This window comes from Chiloscyllium plagiosum, unplaced genomic scaffold, assembly GCF_037043375.1.
Source record: "Chiloscyllium plagiosum isolate Xiang-an unplaced genomic scaffold, Cpla_swu_hap1 HiC_scaffold_13, whole genome shotgun sequence".
Lineage (NCBI taxonomy): Eukaryota > Metazoa > Chordata > Chondrichthyes > Orectolobiformes > Hemiscylliidae > Chiloscyllium > Chiloscyllium plagiosum.
In genome coordinates this window covers 12913568-12933244 of record NW_028270151.1, presented here as the reverse complement: position 1 = coordinate 12933244, position 19677 = coordinate 12913568, and the positions used below count along the sequence as shown (strand labels likewise).

Genomic DNA, 19677 nt, shown 5'->3' with positions numbered 1-19677 from the left:
AAACAGAATCTTTCAATATTTCCAGACAGCAACAGAGATATTCTTGATGAACAAGGGTGAAAGGTTACTGGGGTTAGACAGGAATGTGGAATTGAGTTTAAAATCAGATCAGCCATGATCATTCTGAACGGCACAGCAGGTTTGAGGGGCTGAATGGTCCTAATTCCTATGTTTGTGTCGTCTCTGAGTGAAATAAAAAGCAACAAACTGTACACCTGGAATTTTAGCCCTTTTCTGAGACGCTGCATCATCAGCAAAAGTTTGATCCTTAATTAAAGTACTTTCTGGGATTATTATTTTCACATTCACTTTCAAGGTAACTTAGACCCCAGGCCTAGATCATTTCTGGAACAAGGAGTAGGTTGAAGATAAATTGACAATGTAATTTACTTGATCAAGATCATTAATTTATTTCCATGATATTTTGTTATTGTAAGCAGTTTAATGACTGTTAATATAACAACCCACAAAAGTGTTGTCCTGGCGACTGTCACTAATATATTCCCGTAAGAGACCAAAATCAGTGGAGATTGGGGACAATATTTCATCATCACTAACACTCAACACTGGAGCCCCCCAGGGGTGCGTACTCGTCCCCTACTGTACTCACTGTATGCCCATGACTGCGTCGCCAAATACCAGACTAATGCCATTTACAAGTTCGCTGATGACACCACCATCGTCAGTCGAATCTCAGATGGCAACAAAACAGACTACAGACGGAAGATGGAAGACCTGGAAAAATGGTGCACTGAGAACAACCAATGCTGGCAAAACCAAGGAACTCATTATTGACTTTCAGCGGAATGTTACTCATGCCCCCCTACACATTAACAGCACAGAGGTGGAACAAGTGGAGAGTGTCAAGCTCCTGGGAGCGGTCATCCACAACAAGCTTTCTTGGACTCTTCATGTGGACGCACTGGTTACAAAGGCCCAACAACGTCTCTTCTTCCTCAGGCAGCTGAGGAAATTTGGCATGACGACAAATACCCTTGCCAATTTTTATAGGTGCGCCATTGAGAGCGTTCTGTCTGGATGTATCAATACCTGGTATGGCAACTGTACCATTCAAGATCGGAGACGGTTACAGAGAGTGGTGAATTCGGCCCAAAGGCCACTCTCCCATCTACCAGGCCCGCTATCAAGATAAGACTGCCAGCATTCTTAAAGATCCATCCCACCTTGGCAATGTTTTTCCAAAACCTCTATAATTGGGGAGAAGGTACAGAAGCCTGAACATATGTACCAGGCAGTTTTGTAACAGTTTCTACCCTACTGTTGTTAGAATACTGAATGCTCCCACAAACTCTCAACATTCGCCTGTACCTGTGTTTTTGTTTTTGCTGCTGTTTGCTTATTATTTACTATCTATGCTGATTAACTCTGTGATCTGCCTGCATTGCTTGCAAGACAAAGCTTTTCACTGTGCCTCGGTACACATGACAATAAATTCAATAGAGTTCCTCCCCCGCCCCGCCCCCCTCCCCCACCGACAGCATCCAAACTGACAATTCCTCAAACTCACCTCTACCTTTTCCAACAACCATTAGAACATCTGTGGTGATGGAGCCATCATCTCAGCCTATCCTTGTCCCATGTAACATACTTCTGTTCACCTCAATGTAACTTTGTTTCAAAATATCCAATTGCCACATGACCAAATTCGCATTTCTTCCAATGCTCACTGCCACTTCGAGAGTTTTCTGAATCTAAGTGTCTCTTTTATAGGCAGTCCCTCGACTGACAGCTCCACTAGGATTTTCTGAAGGCTTTTCCATTTTGTCCCAAATTAGAAAATTTCATTATGTTGGCTTTCAATTTCCAAACCTCCCACATTTTCAAATGATGCGTCCCTTTCCTTTTCCTTCTCAAATTCTCTATCTGTGTTTTATGTACTGTCCACAATAAGCCCATCAACTTGTGCCGCTATCTTATTTATCCTTCCTCCCACTCGTCTTCCTGCAAGGAGGAGGCTCCTTTCAGCTACTACATCTCTCACATCAGTTCTGACAGTGCCACTTTTCACAATCACATTTTCAGTGTGGCTTCCTTGTACCTCAACTGAACAGCCCATTCAACGCTGATTTACAAGGGCCTTAGTTGTTTCGGTACCATTGACACATTGCTGACCTCCCAACTTCCCCTTCCTCTTTCTTATTCACTCACAGGATGGGGACATCCCATGAACTGCCCACCCTCAAAAAAGGACAGAAACATAGATATATGGAAAATAGGAGCCAGGGACATTGGTTAGGTCAGTTTTGGAATACTGTGTGCAATTCTGGTTTCCCTTCCACAGGAAAGATGTTGTGAAACTTTAAAGGGTTCAGAAAAAATTTACAAGGATGTTGCCAGGGTTGGAGGATTTGAGCTATAGGGAGAGGCTGAATAGGCTAGGCCTGTTTTCCCTGGAGTGTCAGAGGCTGAGGGGTGACCTTATAGAGGTTTATAAAATTATGAGAGGCATGGATAGGGTAAATAGTCAGAGTCTTTTCCCTGGGGTGGGGGAGTCCAGAGCTAGAGGGCATAGGTTTAGGGTGAGAGGGGAACGATTTAAAAGGGACCTGAGGGTAACTTTTCACACAGACGATGGTACGTGTATGGAATGAGCTGCCAGAGGAAGTGGCGGAGGCTGGTACAATTACAGCATTTAAAAGGCATCTGGATGGGTGTATGAATAGGGAAGGTTTAGAGGAATATGGGCCAAGTGCTGGCAAATGGGACTAAACAAATTTAGGATATCTGGTCGACATGGACGAGTTGGACTGAAGGGTCTGTTTCCGCGCTGTACTATGACTCTGCGAGTAGGCCATTTGGCCCTTTGAGTCTATGCCATTACTCAAGTTGATGAATGAATGTATGATTTATTGTCACACATATCTAGGGAGATACAGTGAAAAGTGTTCTGTCACCAGAATCTGGCACCATTTTGAGATATAAAAGAATAAAAAGTACTTAAATAAAGTTAATCTTTATCGGCCAAAAGTAGAGGGGGTATATTTTTGAGAGGAGAGAGATTTAAAAAAGACATGAGGGACAAATATTTACACAGGGGGTGGTTTGCATGTGGAATGAACTTCCTGGGAAGTGGTGGATGCAGGCACAGTTACAACATTGAAGAGATATTTGGATAAGTAGGAAAGGTATGGAGGGATATAGGCCAGGGGCAGGCAGATGGGACTAGTCTAGTTTGGAGATTATACTCAGCATAAACTGGTTGGACCGAAGGGTCTATTTCTGTGCTGTATGACTATATGACTCTATAATTTTTGCTTCAAATTTCACAAGAAGATGGCCAGAAAGATCCATCTTTGCTTAAACATCCTCATCTTTGTGGATCAAGTATTGATGAGATAGACCAACCATTTAAAGGCTGAGGAAATCTGAATAAGATCTATAAATGCCATTGTTTACAAAACATCCTTTAAGAGACACAAATGGCTTCGAGCCAACAAGTCAAAATGTTGTGTTTAAACTAAATATTACAGAGGGAAACCACGTAGGCAGTAAAAGCAGATTAAAGGGAAGTGTATTCTACTTAATTATGTCATTTCCTTCGTGAATTATCTCAGTCACTCCACTACAATATGCTATGCTAGTAAGGGAGTATCTCCAATACAGAACACATCTTCCCATCATACAAGTGCCAGACAATGGTCATCTCCAACAAGAGAGAAACTAACCATCACCCCTTGACAGTCAATACAACTGCCATCATTTAATCCTCCACTGTGAACCCCTTGGGGTTATCATTTGCCTAGAAACTGAACTGGATTAGCCATATAAATGCTGTAGTTACAAGAGCAGGTCAGGGGCTAGGAATTCTGCAGTGAACCTTGTCCACTATCTCTAAATGCAATGGAATACTTCTATTTGCCTTGAAAGGTGCAGCTCCAACAACACTGAAGTAGCTTGACATAATCCAGGACAAAGCAGCCCACTTGATTGGCATCACATCCTTCATTCCTTTTGCCACCGATACTGAGTAGCAGCAGGGGATACCATCTACAAGAAGCAGTGTAAAATTCACAAAGACTCCTCTTAAGATAGCACCCTTATAAACCCACTACCATCCACCAATATAAGGGCAGCATAGTGGCTCAGTGGGTAGAACTGCTACCTAACAGTACCAGGGACCTGAGTTCGACTCCAGCCTCGGGCAACTGTTTGTGTGGAGTTTGCACCTTCTCCCTGTATGTTTGTGGGTTTCCTTCAGGTGCTCAGGTTTCCTCCCACAGTCCATTGGTGGGCATATTAGCTGGATTGGCTGTGGCAAATTGCCCATAGTGTCCAGGGATGTGTGGACTGGCCATGGGAAATGCAGGGACCCAGGGATAGAGTAGCAGGTGTGTCTGAGTGGGATGCTCTCTAGAGAGTCTGTGTGGATGTGATGGGCCGAAGGGTCTGTTTCCACACTGTAGGGATTCCATGATTCTATCTAGAATGTCAAGGGCAGCAGATACAAGAGAATGCCACCACATGCAAGTTTCCTCCAAGTTCCTTCACTCTTGCTGGGTCAAAATCTTGGAATTTCCTCCCCAGTGGCATTGTGGATGGATCTACATTAAACAGACTGCAGTGTTTCAAGAAATCAGCTCACTAACGTCTTTTCAAGGGCAATTAGGGATGAGCAATAAATGCCGGCCCAGCCAATGATGTCCACATCTCCAGAAAAAGTTAAAAATACCTTATTTTGCTTTATCATTTTCTGCGTGGGAAAAGTCTCCCACATTCACACCCTTGGGTTGCTTCAAGGTAACAATTTGCAGCAAAACTCCCACAGCAAAGTAGGCAAACAGAAACATCACAAAGTCTAAAGGAAATGAATTATCAGACATCGGAATGTGCAGTGTTGCAGAAGGGTAATGGGAGATCCCACAACAAAGCTTTGAAACAAACCATTTTCATTGGTGGTCAATGAGGGAAACCTTTAAATGTGAAATCATTTAATTGTGATTTAGATAATACAGAATATTATCTACAGTGTGGAAACAGGTCGTTTGGTCCCACATGTCCACACTGACCCTCGGAAGAATATCCCAGACCCATCCTCCTACCCTATTTCTCTACATTTCCCCTGACTAATACACCTAGCCTACACCTTCCTGAACACTGTCCTGGGCAATTTAGCATTTGAAATTAATGACGGTGGACAAGATGGGTCACTGTCTCTCATACCTTCTGTACATCTCAGTCAATAAATGTGAAGTTGGAAAAGCACAGCAGGTCAGACAGCATCCGAGGAGCAGGAAAGTCAACATTCCTGGCTCAACCCTCCAAAGCATTGACTTTCCTGTTCCTCAGATGCTGCCTGACCTGCTGTGCTTTCTCAACTTCCCATTATACTGACTCTAGACTTCCAGTATCTGCAGCCCTCACTGTCTCCAAGCTTCTGTACATCTCGCTGGTTCATCAGGAGTTATTCATTCAATCGCAGTTAGATCAGGCAGAAAGCCTAAGACAGCACAAATAATCTATTTTCTTCAGGCCGCTTTCATTAGTGAACTTGTGTTTAATTACAGCTCTTGCAGAGTGCAAAGCTCTTCTCCAGACAGGTCGTGTCACAACAGTACGGAGAAAAAAAAAGGATAGATTCCGCTGAGCAGTCCTGCAGCAAACAAATCAACCCAATGAATTGAGCTGTTCCTCGTCACCAATTACAGTCGATACTCAATTGTACTGGCTATAATTAGAATGGCTCAGTGTTCCCCAGACTTACTGATCCTTCCGAAAGCACTGTCTAGCAAGCCAAAACTAGATTAGATTACTTACAGTGTGGAAACAGGCCCTTCGGCCCAACAAGTCCACACCGACCCGTCGAAGCGTAACCCACCCATACCCCTACATTTACCACTTTACCTAACACTACGGGCAATTTAGCATGGCCAATTCACCTGACTTGCACATCTTTGTGACTGTGGGAGGAAACCGGAGCCCGAGGAGGAAACCCACGCAGACACGGGGAGAACGTGCAAACTCCACACAGTCAGTCGCCTGAGTCGGGAATTGAACCCGGGTCTCTGGCGCTGCGAGGCAGCAGTGCTAACCACTGTGCCACCGTGCCGCCCACAATCATATTGTACAGTGTAACTTCCTCCTTCAAGAGAACATTGTCAAAATTGGCACTTTTTGGCTCCTCCAAACCAATTAAAGGAATTTGTTATTTTCTGCAATTACTTTGAAACTATCTCTGCCAATGTCGATGTCCTTTGTGACTTCAACAAGCACCAATTAACAACAAACATTTCAAGTTCCCAAGGCAGAAACAAAAGGTTTTTGAAATTAATGACAGCGGACGAGAAAAAAAAGATTGGAATGGAAAGCCCGTTGGAGGGAGGAGCAGAACTTCTCCAAGGTGGGGCAGGCCGAGAAGAGACGTGCCAGTCAGTTAAATGCTCACTAAAAACCGGAAAGAACAGCAGGTGCTGGAAATCAGAAGAAAAACCAGAAATTGCCAGAAAAGCTCAGCAGGGCTGGTGGCATCTGTGGAGAGAAATCAGAGTTATCGTTTCGGGTGGAATCGAGTTCTGAGGAAGGGTCACCGGACCCCACAACATTAACTCTTATTTCTCTCTACAGATGCTGCCGGACCTGCTGAGTTTTTTCAGCAATTTCTGGTTTTTCTTCTGATTTCCAGCACACGCTGTTCTTTCAGTCCTCTTGCAAGGATGCCTACCTTGAAGAAGTTCTCCTCCTCTCTCCACAAGAATCTCAGTGAGTCTCTCTCTCACTGCAACCCTCTGCCCTGAAGCTCTTCACCTATTGTACTCTTTACTACTTTCTCCCCAACTCCCCCCCCCCCCCCCCCTTCCATTTATCTCTCCATCCTGGAGGCTCCCTGCCTCTGTTCCTGATGAAGGGCTTTAGCCCGAAACGTCGATTTTCCTGCTCTTCGGATGCTGCCTGACCTGCTGTGCTATTCCAGCACCACTCTGATCTAAACTCTGGTTTCCAGCATCTGCAGTCCTCACTTTTGCCTACAAGATTTTTTTTGTCTACTGACACTGAAGTGTGGAACGGTTATTTCAGGCTAAGTCTTCATTGTTCCTCAGGTTGATCCAAACCATAAAGCCTACTCTTGCTAGAGTCCGGAGCTGTGACACAATCTTCTGACCATAGCATCTTCCTCTCAAGACGGAAGCGACGTTGCGACACTTTCCCTGCACTTCACGTGGAATGTGCTGCAATGTGTTTCAAAGCGGGTCATGAACTTGAGCAAGTTATTGAGGGCCAGGATGAGAGCTAGCAGGTGGTTTAATGGGCTACAATACAACAGGGAAAGGAGGGGAGCTCACACTATCACTTTGACCTTGCCGTCTGGGAGGGAAGCACAAATACAACTTCCAGTGTCACAACACTCTTAACAGCAGCGAAGTTAGAAAACAAAACTCACACAACACCAGGTTATAGTCCAACAGGTTTATTTGGAAGTATTAGCTTTCAGAGTGCTGCTCTCCGTCATCGAATAACTAGTTACCTGATGAAGGAACAGTGGTCTGAAAGCTTGTATTCCAAATAAACCTGTTGGACTATCATCTGGTGTTTGTGTCATTTTTAACTTTCCTGAACGGATTCCTGAAGAAGGGCTTATGCCCGAAACGTCGATCCTCCTGTTCCCTGGATGCTGCCTGACCTGCTGCGCTTTTCCAGCAACACATTTCCAGCTCTGATCTCCAGCATCTGCAGACCTCACTTTCTCCTCATTTTTAACTTTGTCCACCCTCGTCCAACACCGGCTCCTCCACATCATGAACACCAGTGAAATGTAACAAATGCTCAGCAAGGGAGAAAGGAAGGTGGGAGAGAGGGACAGGTGGCAAAGTTCCTGGAGCCTGGAGGAATATCCAAGTGATAAAATCTGACGTCGGTGTTCTTAACAAAGTGTCACCCAAGGTGCAAGTGGTGGCCAGCATTTCTTCACATGAACATTGGGTTGATTTGGACATTCTGCTGCATTACAATAATCAATGCCCAAACCTGCTCTGTGCTACTGAATGGCTAATGCACTCAGTTTAAGAAGAACGTACAATTTCTGGGTCGACTGAGACCTGAAATTGCTTCACGCCCCAGTTGTTCAATATTCTCTGCATGTTGTAATTATACATCCCTGTCTGATGGAATCAAACCGCTAGATCCTCTGGTCGTTTGCAATTGTCAGAGTACAGGGTGTACCAGCCCAGACTGAATAGCTGGCACCAGTGTTGAGTGGAAGGCTTTCAACACAGGTCACTGTGTGACAATAACAAGAAGCAACAACCATGCAGCCTGAGTCTTAGTGGGTATCCCCAGCGTTTTCTGTTTCTGACAGAATTGTTACGGCACAGCAGGAGGCCATTTGGCCCATCGTGCCTGCACAGACTCTTCAAGCAAACACCAATATGCAGTGCCAATCTCCTGGTTTTCCCCCATTCCCTTGCACACTATTTCTCATCAAACAACCATCCAATGCCCTCCCTGATGCCCCCACTGAACCTGTCCCTCCACATTTTCAGGCACTGCATTCCATACCCTGGCTACTCGGCGTGTGACAAAGCTTTTCTCACATCACCCTTGTTTCTTTCGCATGTCACTTTAAATCTGTGCCCTCTTTACGAGCAGAAACACCCTCGCCCTATCTACTCTATCCAGCCTGCTCCTGATTATGAAAACCCGTCTCAAAACTCCTCTCAGCCTTCCTCTCTCCGAAGAGAACAGTCCTCCACTGCTGCGGCCTATCCTCAGCACCGATGTTTCTCATTCCTGGAATCACACTTCTGCACTCTCTCCAAATGTATTCACATTTTTCATATCGTGCGGTGTCCAGAATTGTACACAGTACTCCAGTTGAAGTCTACCGAGTATCTTATACAAGTTCAACATCACCTCCTTGCCCATGTACCCATACTGCTATTAATAGGCTGGGAACACTGTTCACTTTATTGGCTGTTCTCTCTACCTGTCCCGTCACCTTCAATGGGTCTGTGTACATATACACCCGGATCCTTCTACTCCTGCACTCCCTTTAGAATGGGACCCTCTGTTTCATTTTGTCTTTCAAAGTTCTTCTGACCAAAATGCATCACTTCACACTTCTCTGCATTGAATCTCATCTGCAGTCTGCCTGCCCACTTCACTAACTTTTCAATGGCCTCTTAGAGATTCACGCTGACGTCCTCACAGTTTACAATTTTTTCAAATTTTTATTTCATTTGACGCCCTTTGAGGATCATCGAGAAAAAGAAAACTATTAAATATTATAGAATTCCTGAGGATTTCTCCTCTCATTCTGGTAACCTCGTCGAACATGAAACTTGGGCCTTAATGTTTTTTTCACAGCTTTGCTCTGGTATCTGGCCAGGCCTCAGGCTCTGTATGTTTGGCTGGCCATGATCCAGGCCCACCTAGCAGAAGGGATGTGAATTGGGAAACAGAGATGAGACTTACGGAGTTGCGATGGTGGTGGTGGTGGATGGGGGGACAGGATGCAAGTCTGGAAGCTGCTGTCAGACTTTGTTAACTTGCTTCCAGTCAGAACAAGAGTCTGCCAGACATGCAAGAAGTCTGGCTTTTATTTCAAAGGGGTTAGAATATCACAGTAAAGAAGTCTTACTACAATTGTAAAAGGTGCAGATGAGATTACTGGCACTGTGAGCAGTTTTGAGGTTCTTATTTAAGGAAAGATATCATTTCATTGGAGGCTGTCCAGAGGTTTATCATAGAATCCCTACAGTATAGAAACAGGTTATTCTGCCCATCAGGTTCACATGGTCCCTCCGAAGAGCATCCCATACAGCCCTACCTCCCTACCCTATCCCTGTAACCCTGCAATTCCCATGGCCAATCCATCTAACCTGCACATGCCTGGACACTATGGGCAATTTAGCATACAGCATAGAAAGGTACAGCACAGAACAGGCCCTTTGGCGATGATGTTGTGCCAAGGATTAATTCTAATGTAAAATAAAATAACCTAACCATGGCCAATCCATCTAACCTGCACATCTTTGGACTATGGGAGGAAACTGGAAACCCACACAGACACTGGGAGAATATGCAAACTGCACATTGTTAGTCACCCGAAGTTGAAATTGAACCTAGGTCCCTGGCACTATGAGGCAGCAGTGCTAACCACTGAGTCACCATGTCATCCCATGCACTCCGATAATCCCTGGTGTGGTATGGAGGGAGTGTCTTATGAGCAAAGGCTAAACAGGTTGGACACTAATCACGGGAGTTTGGAAGAATGGAGTGGTGAATGAGTGGTGATTTTATTGTCACATATATCTTGAAGATACAGTGAAAGGTGTTTTGTCATCACAATCCGGCACCATTTTGAGTTACAATAGGATAAAAATAAATTACTGAAATAACAGTTAATCTTCTGTTCAAACTTGGGTCTCAAGCACGGCTCTAGGGCTTCTGCAAGGTTTTCGTTAAGGTGTTTGAGGCCCACCGCCACCACCAAGAGCCCAGACCTCGGGCACAGTCACCAGGAGTCCCTACTCTAGGCACCACTATTAACGAGAGTACAGGCTCCGGGCCTACCACCACCAAGATTCCAAGCGCCAACACCACCACCACCAAGAGCCCAGACTCTGGGCACAGTCACCAGGAATCTCCACTTCAGGCACCACTATTATTGAGAGTCCAGGCTCCAGGCCTACCCACCACCAAGAGTCCAGGCACCACCACCGCAACTAGGAGCCCACGCTCCAGGCACCACCACCAGCGGTCCCGATCCATGCCACCAACGCTGCATCCCACCACCCCAGCCTCGAGGATGAAGAACAAAAAGAAGGAAAAGAAGAAGAAGACGAAAAATACATAGAGAAAAGGAGGCCACCGGCCTGGGACAGTCGGGCTCTGACAAGCCTGAACACCACCTACTGTGCCCGTGCTGCCATCTTTGATCTCATTGAAACACATCAAATTCTTACAGGTGCATGGCAGGGTAAACGCTGAGGGGATGTTGCTCCTCATGGGAGAGTCTAGGACCAGAGGGCACAGCCTCAGAATAAAGGGGCACCGATTTAAGACTGAGATGAGAAGGAGTTCCTTCTCTCAGAGGACTGAGGGTCTTTAGAACTGGGGACGGAGCCTCTCATTACATTTCAGGCTGAGATAGATAAATTCTTGATCCATGGGGAAACTCAGGGTTCTGGGGAAAAGGCAGAAAGTGGACATGAGGAAGATCCTATTGAGGGGCGGAGAGTCTCAAGAGGCCAAACAGCCTATTCCTGTTCTTATTCCTCATGGTGCACAGGAGGAATGTAGTCTGACCCTTTTAAATTTCTCTTGACTTATACTGGCCTTCTGGAAACACTTACTTGAGATACTCAAGTGGAAGGATTAATGCCAGTTTTCTCAGGTCACTCTGAATATGATGATGTGCCTTTCCAGTCTCAGACTGAAAGTCAGGCAATAGCATACCCACAACTGCATGCTCCGTGACTCCGAAAAAATCCATAGAACAACCACAGGACAGACTCGGGATAACTGGCATCTCCACAACAGCTGGGAAGCAAGGGATAAATGAAAGACATTAACAGACAAAGAGGCAGACAGAGAGAGCGACATAAAAGAGAGAATGACTGATGAGTACAGCAAAAGACAGAGACAGAGAGAGACCAAGAGCAAAAAAGGAGGTGGAGAGATATAGATATTACATCCACTGTATTCACAATTAATGAAATTGAGTGATAGAGATGTACAGCATGGAAAAACACCCTTCGGCCCAACTCGACAATGCAAACCCAGAGGCTCCCTACCTCATTCCTGATGAAGGGCTTTTGCCCGAAACACCGATTTTCCTGCTCCTCGGATGCTGCCCGACCTACTGTGCTTTTCCAGCACCACTCTAACCTTGACTCTGATCTCCAGCATCTGAAGTCCTCACTTTCGCTTAGTTGATTTTAACCTTACTGCGAGTCCTAAATTAATCTAGTCCCATTTGCCAGCATTTGGCCCATATCCCACCAAACCCTTCCTATTCATGTACCCATTCAGACGCCCTTTAAATGTTGCAATTGGACTGGCTTCCTCTGGCAGCTCATTCTATGCATACACTACCCCCGTGTGAAAATACTGCCCCTTGAGTCCCTTTTAAATCTTTCCCGTCTTACCTTAAATCTATGCCCTCTGGTTTTGAACTCCCCTCCCTGGGTAAATGGTCCAAGTTATCCATGATTTTATAAACTTCGATAGTAAAACATAATTTTATAGAAGTTTACATTCCTGCAATTTTGAGCACTTCATCATTTACTGTGTCTTTATACATTATGTTGCCATTTGCACATTTCCTTATATAGAAAAGGGAGTTCATTATAATATGAAGGAGTCTAAGTCAATCTGCTTTATATAGCTATGGCTGGATAATGATAAGCTTTGAGCACTCACTGACTTATTCACAACTTTATTTATAGTTAATCCAACACAGAGTTTACTCAGGTGCTCCCAGCTTTTTCGTTGAGAAACCAATTGTGCCTGTAGGATGATATCGAAAAACTTTATTAATAGACATGGGAGCAGTGCCACCACGATGCAGATTGCCAAGAGTTCAAGTTCACATTTGTGTCATGCTTGTTTTTCAAACGCAGGGGATGTCTCAAATAATTAACACTTCACAGGTCCAAATTGTTAATTAATTGGAAGTTCTTTTTTAACTTCCCAATTCAAATCAAGGACATTAAATTAGAAAAGTGAATACTGGAGTGAAGGGAGTAGAATGGAGTTAAACTGCCAACCTCAGACTGCGATGAAAATAGAACTTGGTCTATTTTCACAGATTTCAAGACTTCTGTTCCCTGGGATCCAGTACTGCTCACACTTTTCCAGCAAAGAACCTGCAAAATGCTTGTCTCTCTCTGCCGCCAAATGTGATCACACAAGAATTGTGTCTCAAACTGCCTGGGAATCATTCAGGGTTGAAATATTACCAAAGTTTTGTTTTGTTTCATTCCTGCTCTTGGTCCTGCAACATTAACCGAGACCCAAAACCCTACCTGTTGCCACCAAGAAGGACCAGGGCAGTAAGTTACTGGGGACACCATCAACTCCGACCTCCTCAAATGTGACTTGGAAAATATATCATCATTCCTTCAGGGTTGAGATCCTGCAATTCCCCTTCCAGTAGCAAATCGGTTCCCACTTCAGCACATGAGCTGCAGCGGTGAACCCCTTCACCCCTCCTCACTGCAGTATTTCCCCACAACCAGTTCTCCTTTCCCTCACACAGTCTCCCCCACCTCCTCACATCTCCCAGTCCAGCTTAATTGCAGTTTTGTGTTGTCGGCTTTACTGCTGGGTAAACAGACAAGCTGTCACTCAGAATAAAATTTAAATTTAAACACATACTTCCGGGTTTCCCAATCTCAAAGAGCTCCCTAGCTCCTTCCTGAATCCCTGACCTCAAACCCATGCCAGCTCCTTGCTTTTCAGGCTTGGTTCCATTACCCTCAAGCACTGAGTAGAACAGAAATGTGGTTTTCTAAATGACACGCACACACATTTCAGTGTTTGAGCTGGTTTGAGACACCCATTTGAACACTGTGCCATCTCTAAAGGTCGACCTGGGATTAAAAGCTCTCAAACAATGCTACGATGCATCTTGATTGCACAACATTCCTTCAGGGCAACTAAGGAAAGGCAACAATGATTGGCTCTGGTGGTAAAATGTATACCGCTAGAATGTGGTTTCCTGTGATGCAGTGGTATGTCCCTACCTCTGAGGCAGGAGACCTGGGTTCAAGTCCCACCTTTTCCAGAGGAGTGTAATAACATTTCTGAACAACTTGATTCAAAACATCTAGGACAGACTTTCAAAAGGGATGGTGTGGTGCAGTGGTAGTGTCCCTGTCTCTGAGCAAGAGGACCTGACTTCTCATCCCGTCTGCTCCAGAAGTGCGTAATAATGTCTCTGGTCAGGCTGCTTCGAAAAATGTCAATCATAGAGTCATTACAGTGCACAAGGAGACCCTTTGGCCCATCGTCTCTCTACTGGTTCTCTTACCTTGTGCCAATCTCTTGCCTTTTCCCCATGTCCCTGCATGATATTTCTCTCCAAATAATCATCCAATGCCCTCCTTGATTGAACCTACTTCCACCACATTTCCAGACAGTGCATTCTAGACGCTAATTAGTCACAGTGTGAAAGCGTTCTTTCTCACATCACCCTTTCTTTTTTTACAACTAAATCTTTTCACTTTGTTTTTAATGAGTGGGACTAGCTTCTGCCTGGCTACTAAATGAAAACTGAAACAATTGTGGATGCTGGAGATCAAAAACAGAAATCGTCCTCTACATTAGGGACTGGGTGACCACTTTGCAAAACGCCTTCATTCTCTTAGCAAAACAAATTCTTTGAGCTTCCAGTTCCCTGCCACTTGAACGCCCCACTCTGTTCCCTGGCCAATATCTCTGTCTCAGGCTTGCTGCAGTGCTCCAGTGAAGCTCAGCATAAGCTGGAAGAACAGCACCTCATTTTCCACTTGGGAATTCTATCACCTTCTGGATTCAATAATGAGTTCAGCAATTATAACTCCTGAGCTCTTTCCTGTCCTTACCCCTAGCCCCACAAGCCAGGCCTTGTTATCATATAGCCTGCTATTACACACAGGGAGAAAGTGAGGACTGCAGAGGCTGGAGGTCAGAGTCGAGAGCGTGGTGCTGGAAAAGCACAGCAGGTCAGGCAGCATCCGAGGAGCAGGAGAATCATCTTTTCGGGCAAGAGCCCTTCATCAGGAATAAGGCCTCACTCCTAATGAAGGGCTCTTGCCCAAAACATCGATTTTCCTGCTCCTCAGATGCTGCCTGACCTGCTGTGCTTTTCCAGCACCACACTCTCGACTGTTATTACACATGACCCATTGTTAGCCACTAACAGTCCCCATTAACAGCTGTTCACTCTCCCAGCCTGATCACGATCCACTCCTTTGTCAGTCCAACTGTTCTCTCTCTTTGGGCTCGTTTACTTCCCACTCCTTATCCATTCCCCCACCCCATCTTCAGCATAAAAACAGGATTTTCCTCGCTACCATCAATTCTGAGGAAGGGTCACTGGACCCGAAACGTTAACTCTGATTTCTCTCCACAGAAGCTGCCAGACCTGTTGAGCTTTTCCAGCAATTTCTGCTTTTGTTTCACCCTATCTTTGTCCAAACCAGTACAATTTTGATAACCTCTACCACATCTCCTCTCAGCCTTCTTCTCTCCAAGAATATCAGCCCCAAATTCATCAATCTATCCTCATAACAGAAGTTTCTCATTCTTGGAACTGTTCTGGTAAATCGCTTCTGCATGGTCTCAATACATTCACGTCCTTTCTATAATGCAGTGGTCATAACCCAGGAGTGATTTTTCCTTTGCTTTGAAGTATTGCATATTTGCTTGGGATTGTGTCATTTTGCTCGCTTAAATTGAAATTGAACTACCCCGTTCCTGAGTTACAGTACATAAAGGCACAGACTAAATTGAAAACATATGGACAGCGAGACGTGCGAGTGCAAGGAAAGTTTCTGCCAGGATCTAGATTAGAAGTGGTGCTGGAAAAGCACAGCAGTTCAGGCAGTATCTGAGGAGCGGATGCCGCCTGACCTGCTGTGCTTTTCCAGCACCACTCTAATCTAGAATCTGGTTTCCAGCATCTGCAGTCCTTGTTTTTACCGAGGAGACAGGTATCACAAACAAATTATTCTTTCCGACAATGAAACATACCATCGAAGCTGCCCTTCTCTGTGGAATACTGTAAAAGTTCATTGTATGTTTCAATGGAAGGGCGATAAACAAATACTCCTGTATTGAAACAATCTGGCCAACCAGGGTCCGGGGCCGCAGACAACTCTTCCCTTTCAAAGAGTTCGTCGATGTTGCATAACACCTGTTTAAAGATATTAGAAGCACTGGTTAGAGGAAAGCCACTCTGAAAGGGAAATATTTAAGAGAACAAATTATAGGATCAGAGCAAGGGACAGGGAGTAATTGGGTAGCAGTTTCAAAAGAGCTAGCACAGAGGGGATGGGTCAAATGGCCTCTTTCTGAGCGGCAGCTTTCAATTTATGTGCACCCCATCTAAAGCCAGTTGAGATCGGCAGCATTTATCAACTGGTATGTTCTGTCTTTTTTTATCATATTGGCGCAACTGAAGATGGGCATAATTCAGCTGGCTCACCCCCAAGATGAGTGAGTTAATGCAGACTGACAGCACAACACAATGCAAACTGTGCAGCTGTCATACTGACTGACATTTCAGACACACCTTTTTAAAGCTGTCCATGAATAATGTGCAGTATTGAGCAACTTCCACCATTTTAGACTGAAATCATTCTCCCGTACCATCCCACTGCTGTTTGTCGAACCTATATTAAGGTCATGATTACAGTTTCGAAGTACTTCATTGGCTATACAGTGCACTGGGAGGTCATACATCTGTGAAAGACACTATATAAAAGCCAGTTCCTTTTTCCTTTAACCAGTTACTAAGACAGCAGTCAGTCACTTTGATAGAAACCTTGAAAAAGTAACTGAAGACAAACTGGCCATGCCTTCAGATGCACTGAATAAGCAATTTCAAGCTTACTGTTGACACATGAATGGATACAAGGAATTCTAATGTCCTGCCTAATGGAATTGTTGGAAGACATTTAAAGCAGTGAAAACTAGTTCAATTGGAGGCAACTTTATTGGCATCTTGACAAAAGGCAAATCTTCCCACCCCAATTATAGCATCAGTAAGTGGAGCTCAACACCATCGATCACGTTCATACCTCTGGCACCATATCAACCACATGTGACAACTGACGTTAACTCTGAGTAGAAATAGCCTTCCATCCACCCCAATCAAATAAATCAGGGAAGCTGCAGAATGCTACAGCAATTCTTTCTCTTGGTTTGTTTAATGCAATGCATTTCTCAACTATATAAGCAAGCTAACAGAATATAAAAAAAACTTAGGCTCCTATGGTTCCTTTATTGGTCAGAGCATTAAGTACAGGAGTTGGGATGTCATGTTGCGGCTGTACAGGACATTCGTTAGGTCACTTTTGGAATATTGTGTGCAATTCTGGTCTCCCTGCTATAGGAAGGATGTTGTGAAACTTGAAAGGGTTCAGAAAAGATTTGCAAGGATGTTGCCAGGTTGGATGATTTGAGCTACAGAGAGACACTGAATAGGCTGGGGCTGTTTCTTCTGGAGCATCAGAGGCTGAGGGGTGACCTTATAGAGGTTTATAAGATCATGAGGGGCATGGATAGGATAAATAGACAAGGTCTTTTCCCTGGGGTGGGGGAGTCCAGAACTAGAGGGCATAGGTTTCGCATGAGAGTGGAAAAATTTAAAAGGGACCTGAGGGACAACTTTTTCATGCAGAGAGTGGTGTGTGTATGGAATGAGCTGCCAGAGGAAGTGGTGGAGGTTGGTACAATTACAACATTTAAAAGGCATCTGGATGGGTATATGAATAAGAAGGGTTTGGGGACATATGGGCCAAATGGTGGCAAATGGGACTAGATTAGGTTATGATATCTGGTTGGACTGGATGAGTTGGACCGAAGGGTCTATTACCGTGCTGTACGTCTCCATGACTCTATGGTACTGTGACAGCACCCCTGCTTCTGGACTAGGAAGCCCAGCTTCAAGCCCCCCCTGCTCCAGATGTATAGATGTACAATGTAACCTGTCTGAACAGATTGATGTAGGATGACTGAGGGAGTACCCGCAATCAAGACGTATTGTCTGGAGTTTTTAACTCCCAATACAACTTTTAGGGATATTGTCAACTTCTTCATTACTGGTTTCTGAAACGAGTTTGAGCCTGAAACCTGTTTGACCATTTAGAAAACCAGCTTCCATTCAGTGCCCGAGGGTGATGGGAGTTGCCCTGGGTTGGGTTCAGGGACACGGAAGGGAGCTCTTTTGAGGTTGGGAATCCTGAAAGAATGTGCTTAAATGTAAGTTCTTTTCTGAGTGACAGCTTGTCTGTTTATCCAGCAGCAAAACTGACAACACAAAGCTGCAATTAAGCTGGACTGAGAGCTGGTACGTCCTGTGAGAAGGGGGGAGCCATAGAGGTATTCAGCACGGAAACAGACCCTTCGGTCCAACTTGTCCATACCGACAAAGTCTCCCAAACTGCACTTGTCCCATTTGCCTGCATTTGGCCTATATCCCACTAAACCTTCCTATTAATATACCCATGCAGATGTTGTAACTGTACCAGCATCTAATACTTCCTCTGGCAGAGTTAAAAATCACACATCACCAGGTTATAAGTCCAACAGGTTTAATTGGAAGCACACTAGCTTTCGGAGCGACGCTCCTTCCTTCATCAGGAGCGTCGCTCCGAAAGCTAGTGTGCTTCCAATTAAACCTGTTGGACTATAACCTGGTGTTGTGTGATTTTTAATTTTGTACACCCCAGTCCAACACCGGCATCTCCAAATCATTCCTCTGGCAGTTCACTCTACATACAAATCACCCTCTGAACAACGTAAAGGTTACATGGCCTTCAGCCACCAGAATAAAGAATGGGGTCAAACTGGAATTTTGCTGTATGAATCCACAATACTCTTTATAAAGCTATGACTGTCTAACTACAATTCCAACTGTTTTTAACTTTCTAAATTCCAGACATTCAGTTTTCTGGATATAATTTCACAGATCATACAATCCCTATAGTGTCCAAGAAGGCCATTCTGCTCATCAAGTTCACATTGACCCTCCAAACAGCAACCCATACACATCCTCACCCCTACCCTATCCCTGCATTTCTCATGATTAATCCACTTAATCTCCACATCCCTGAACACTATGGGCAATTTCCCATGGCTAATCCACCTAGCCTGCACAATTTTGGATTGTGGGAGGAAACCCACGCAGACACAGGGAGAAGGCGCAAACTCCACACAGACCGTTGCCTGAGGCTGGAATCGAACCCAGGTTCCCAGTGCTGTGGGGCAGAGTGCTTACCATTGAGGGACGGTGCTGCCCTGTAACTTTGTCAAAGTTAACATAAGAAAGCAAACCCACCCAGAGACTTAAAATGGATTACTGCAGCTGAGTCATCTCTTGAAACATAAGCAGCAAGGAGCGATGTCTGTGTACATTCCAAAGAATATTGGATTGCTTAAGCTGCTCTTGGTTGACATTGAGGATAGTTGGCAAGCTTCAGGTCATCTCCCCCAATTTGTGAAGCCCATCACTTACCAATGTGTCTGCATCCATGAATACACACTTGGAATAATGTGTGAGAGCCCAGCAGTGGAGCTTTGTAAATGTCACACCGAGTTCTGGCCTCTTAATCATGGCCAAATGCGCTGAATCCTTGCTGTCTAGCACGTCCACTAAGATAACTTCATCAAAGATTTGTTCCAGCACAGCCCTAGGGAAAGAGGGATTGGTTTTAATACAGTAAAGCACACCTTTTACATTTGAGATGTTCACTGTGTTTTCAGAGGCAATTTATATTGTATTCAGCTCTAATGAGGTGTCAAACTGAACACAATTTTTTCAACTCATCCCACTTAAATCCTTTTGTTCCAGCCAACTTAATAAAGTTCCAGATTATTGAAGAAACATTTGTGCTTCAAGAAAAGCAGAGAAAAAAAAGGCACAACTGCACCAAAATGGAGTTTAAAGATTATTGACTTAAATATACAGCCAGAAAGTGCTGGAGAAACTCAGCATATCTGAGTACAATTCTG

The 19677-nt window shown here is 44.6% G+C and overlaps 1 protein-coding gene across 1 annotated transcript in view; it reads right to left on the bottom strand.

The window, feature by feature from the left end:
- Window positions 1-19677, bottom strand: part of LOC122556171 (glycogenin-1-like) — an 82232-nt gene that overhangs the window by 37948 nt on the left and 24607 nt on the right. Inside the window, exons 3-4 of the mRNA XM_043702691.2 lie at window positions 19181-19355; window positions 15694-15856 (exon numbers count right to left, since the gene is read on the bottom strand). Of these exons, the coding sequence (XP_043558626.1) occupies window positions 15694-15856; window positions 19181-19355 (338 nt within the window). The remainder of the gene's footprint in view (window positions 1-15693; window positions 15857-19180; window positions 19356-19677) is intronic.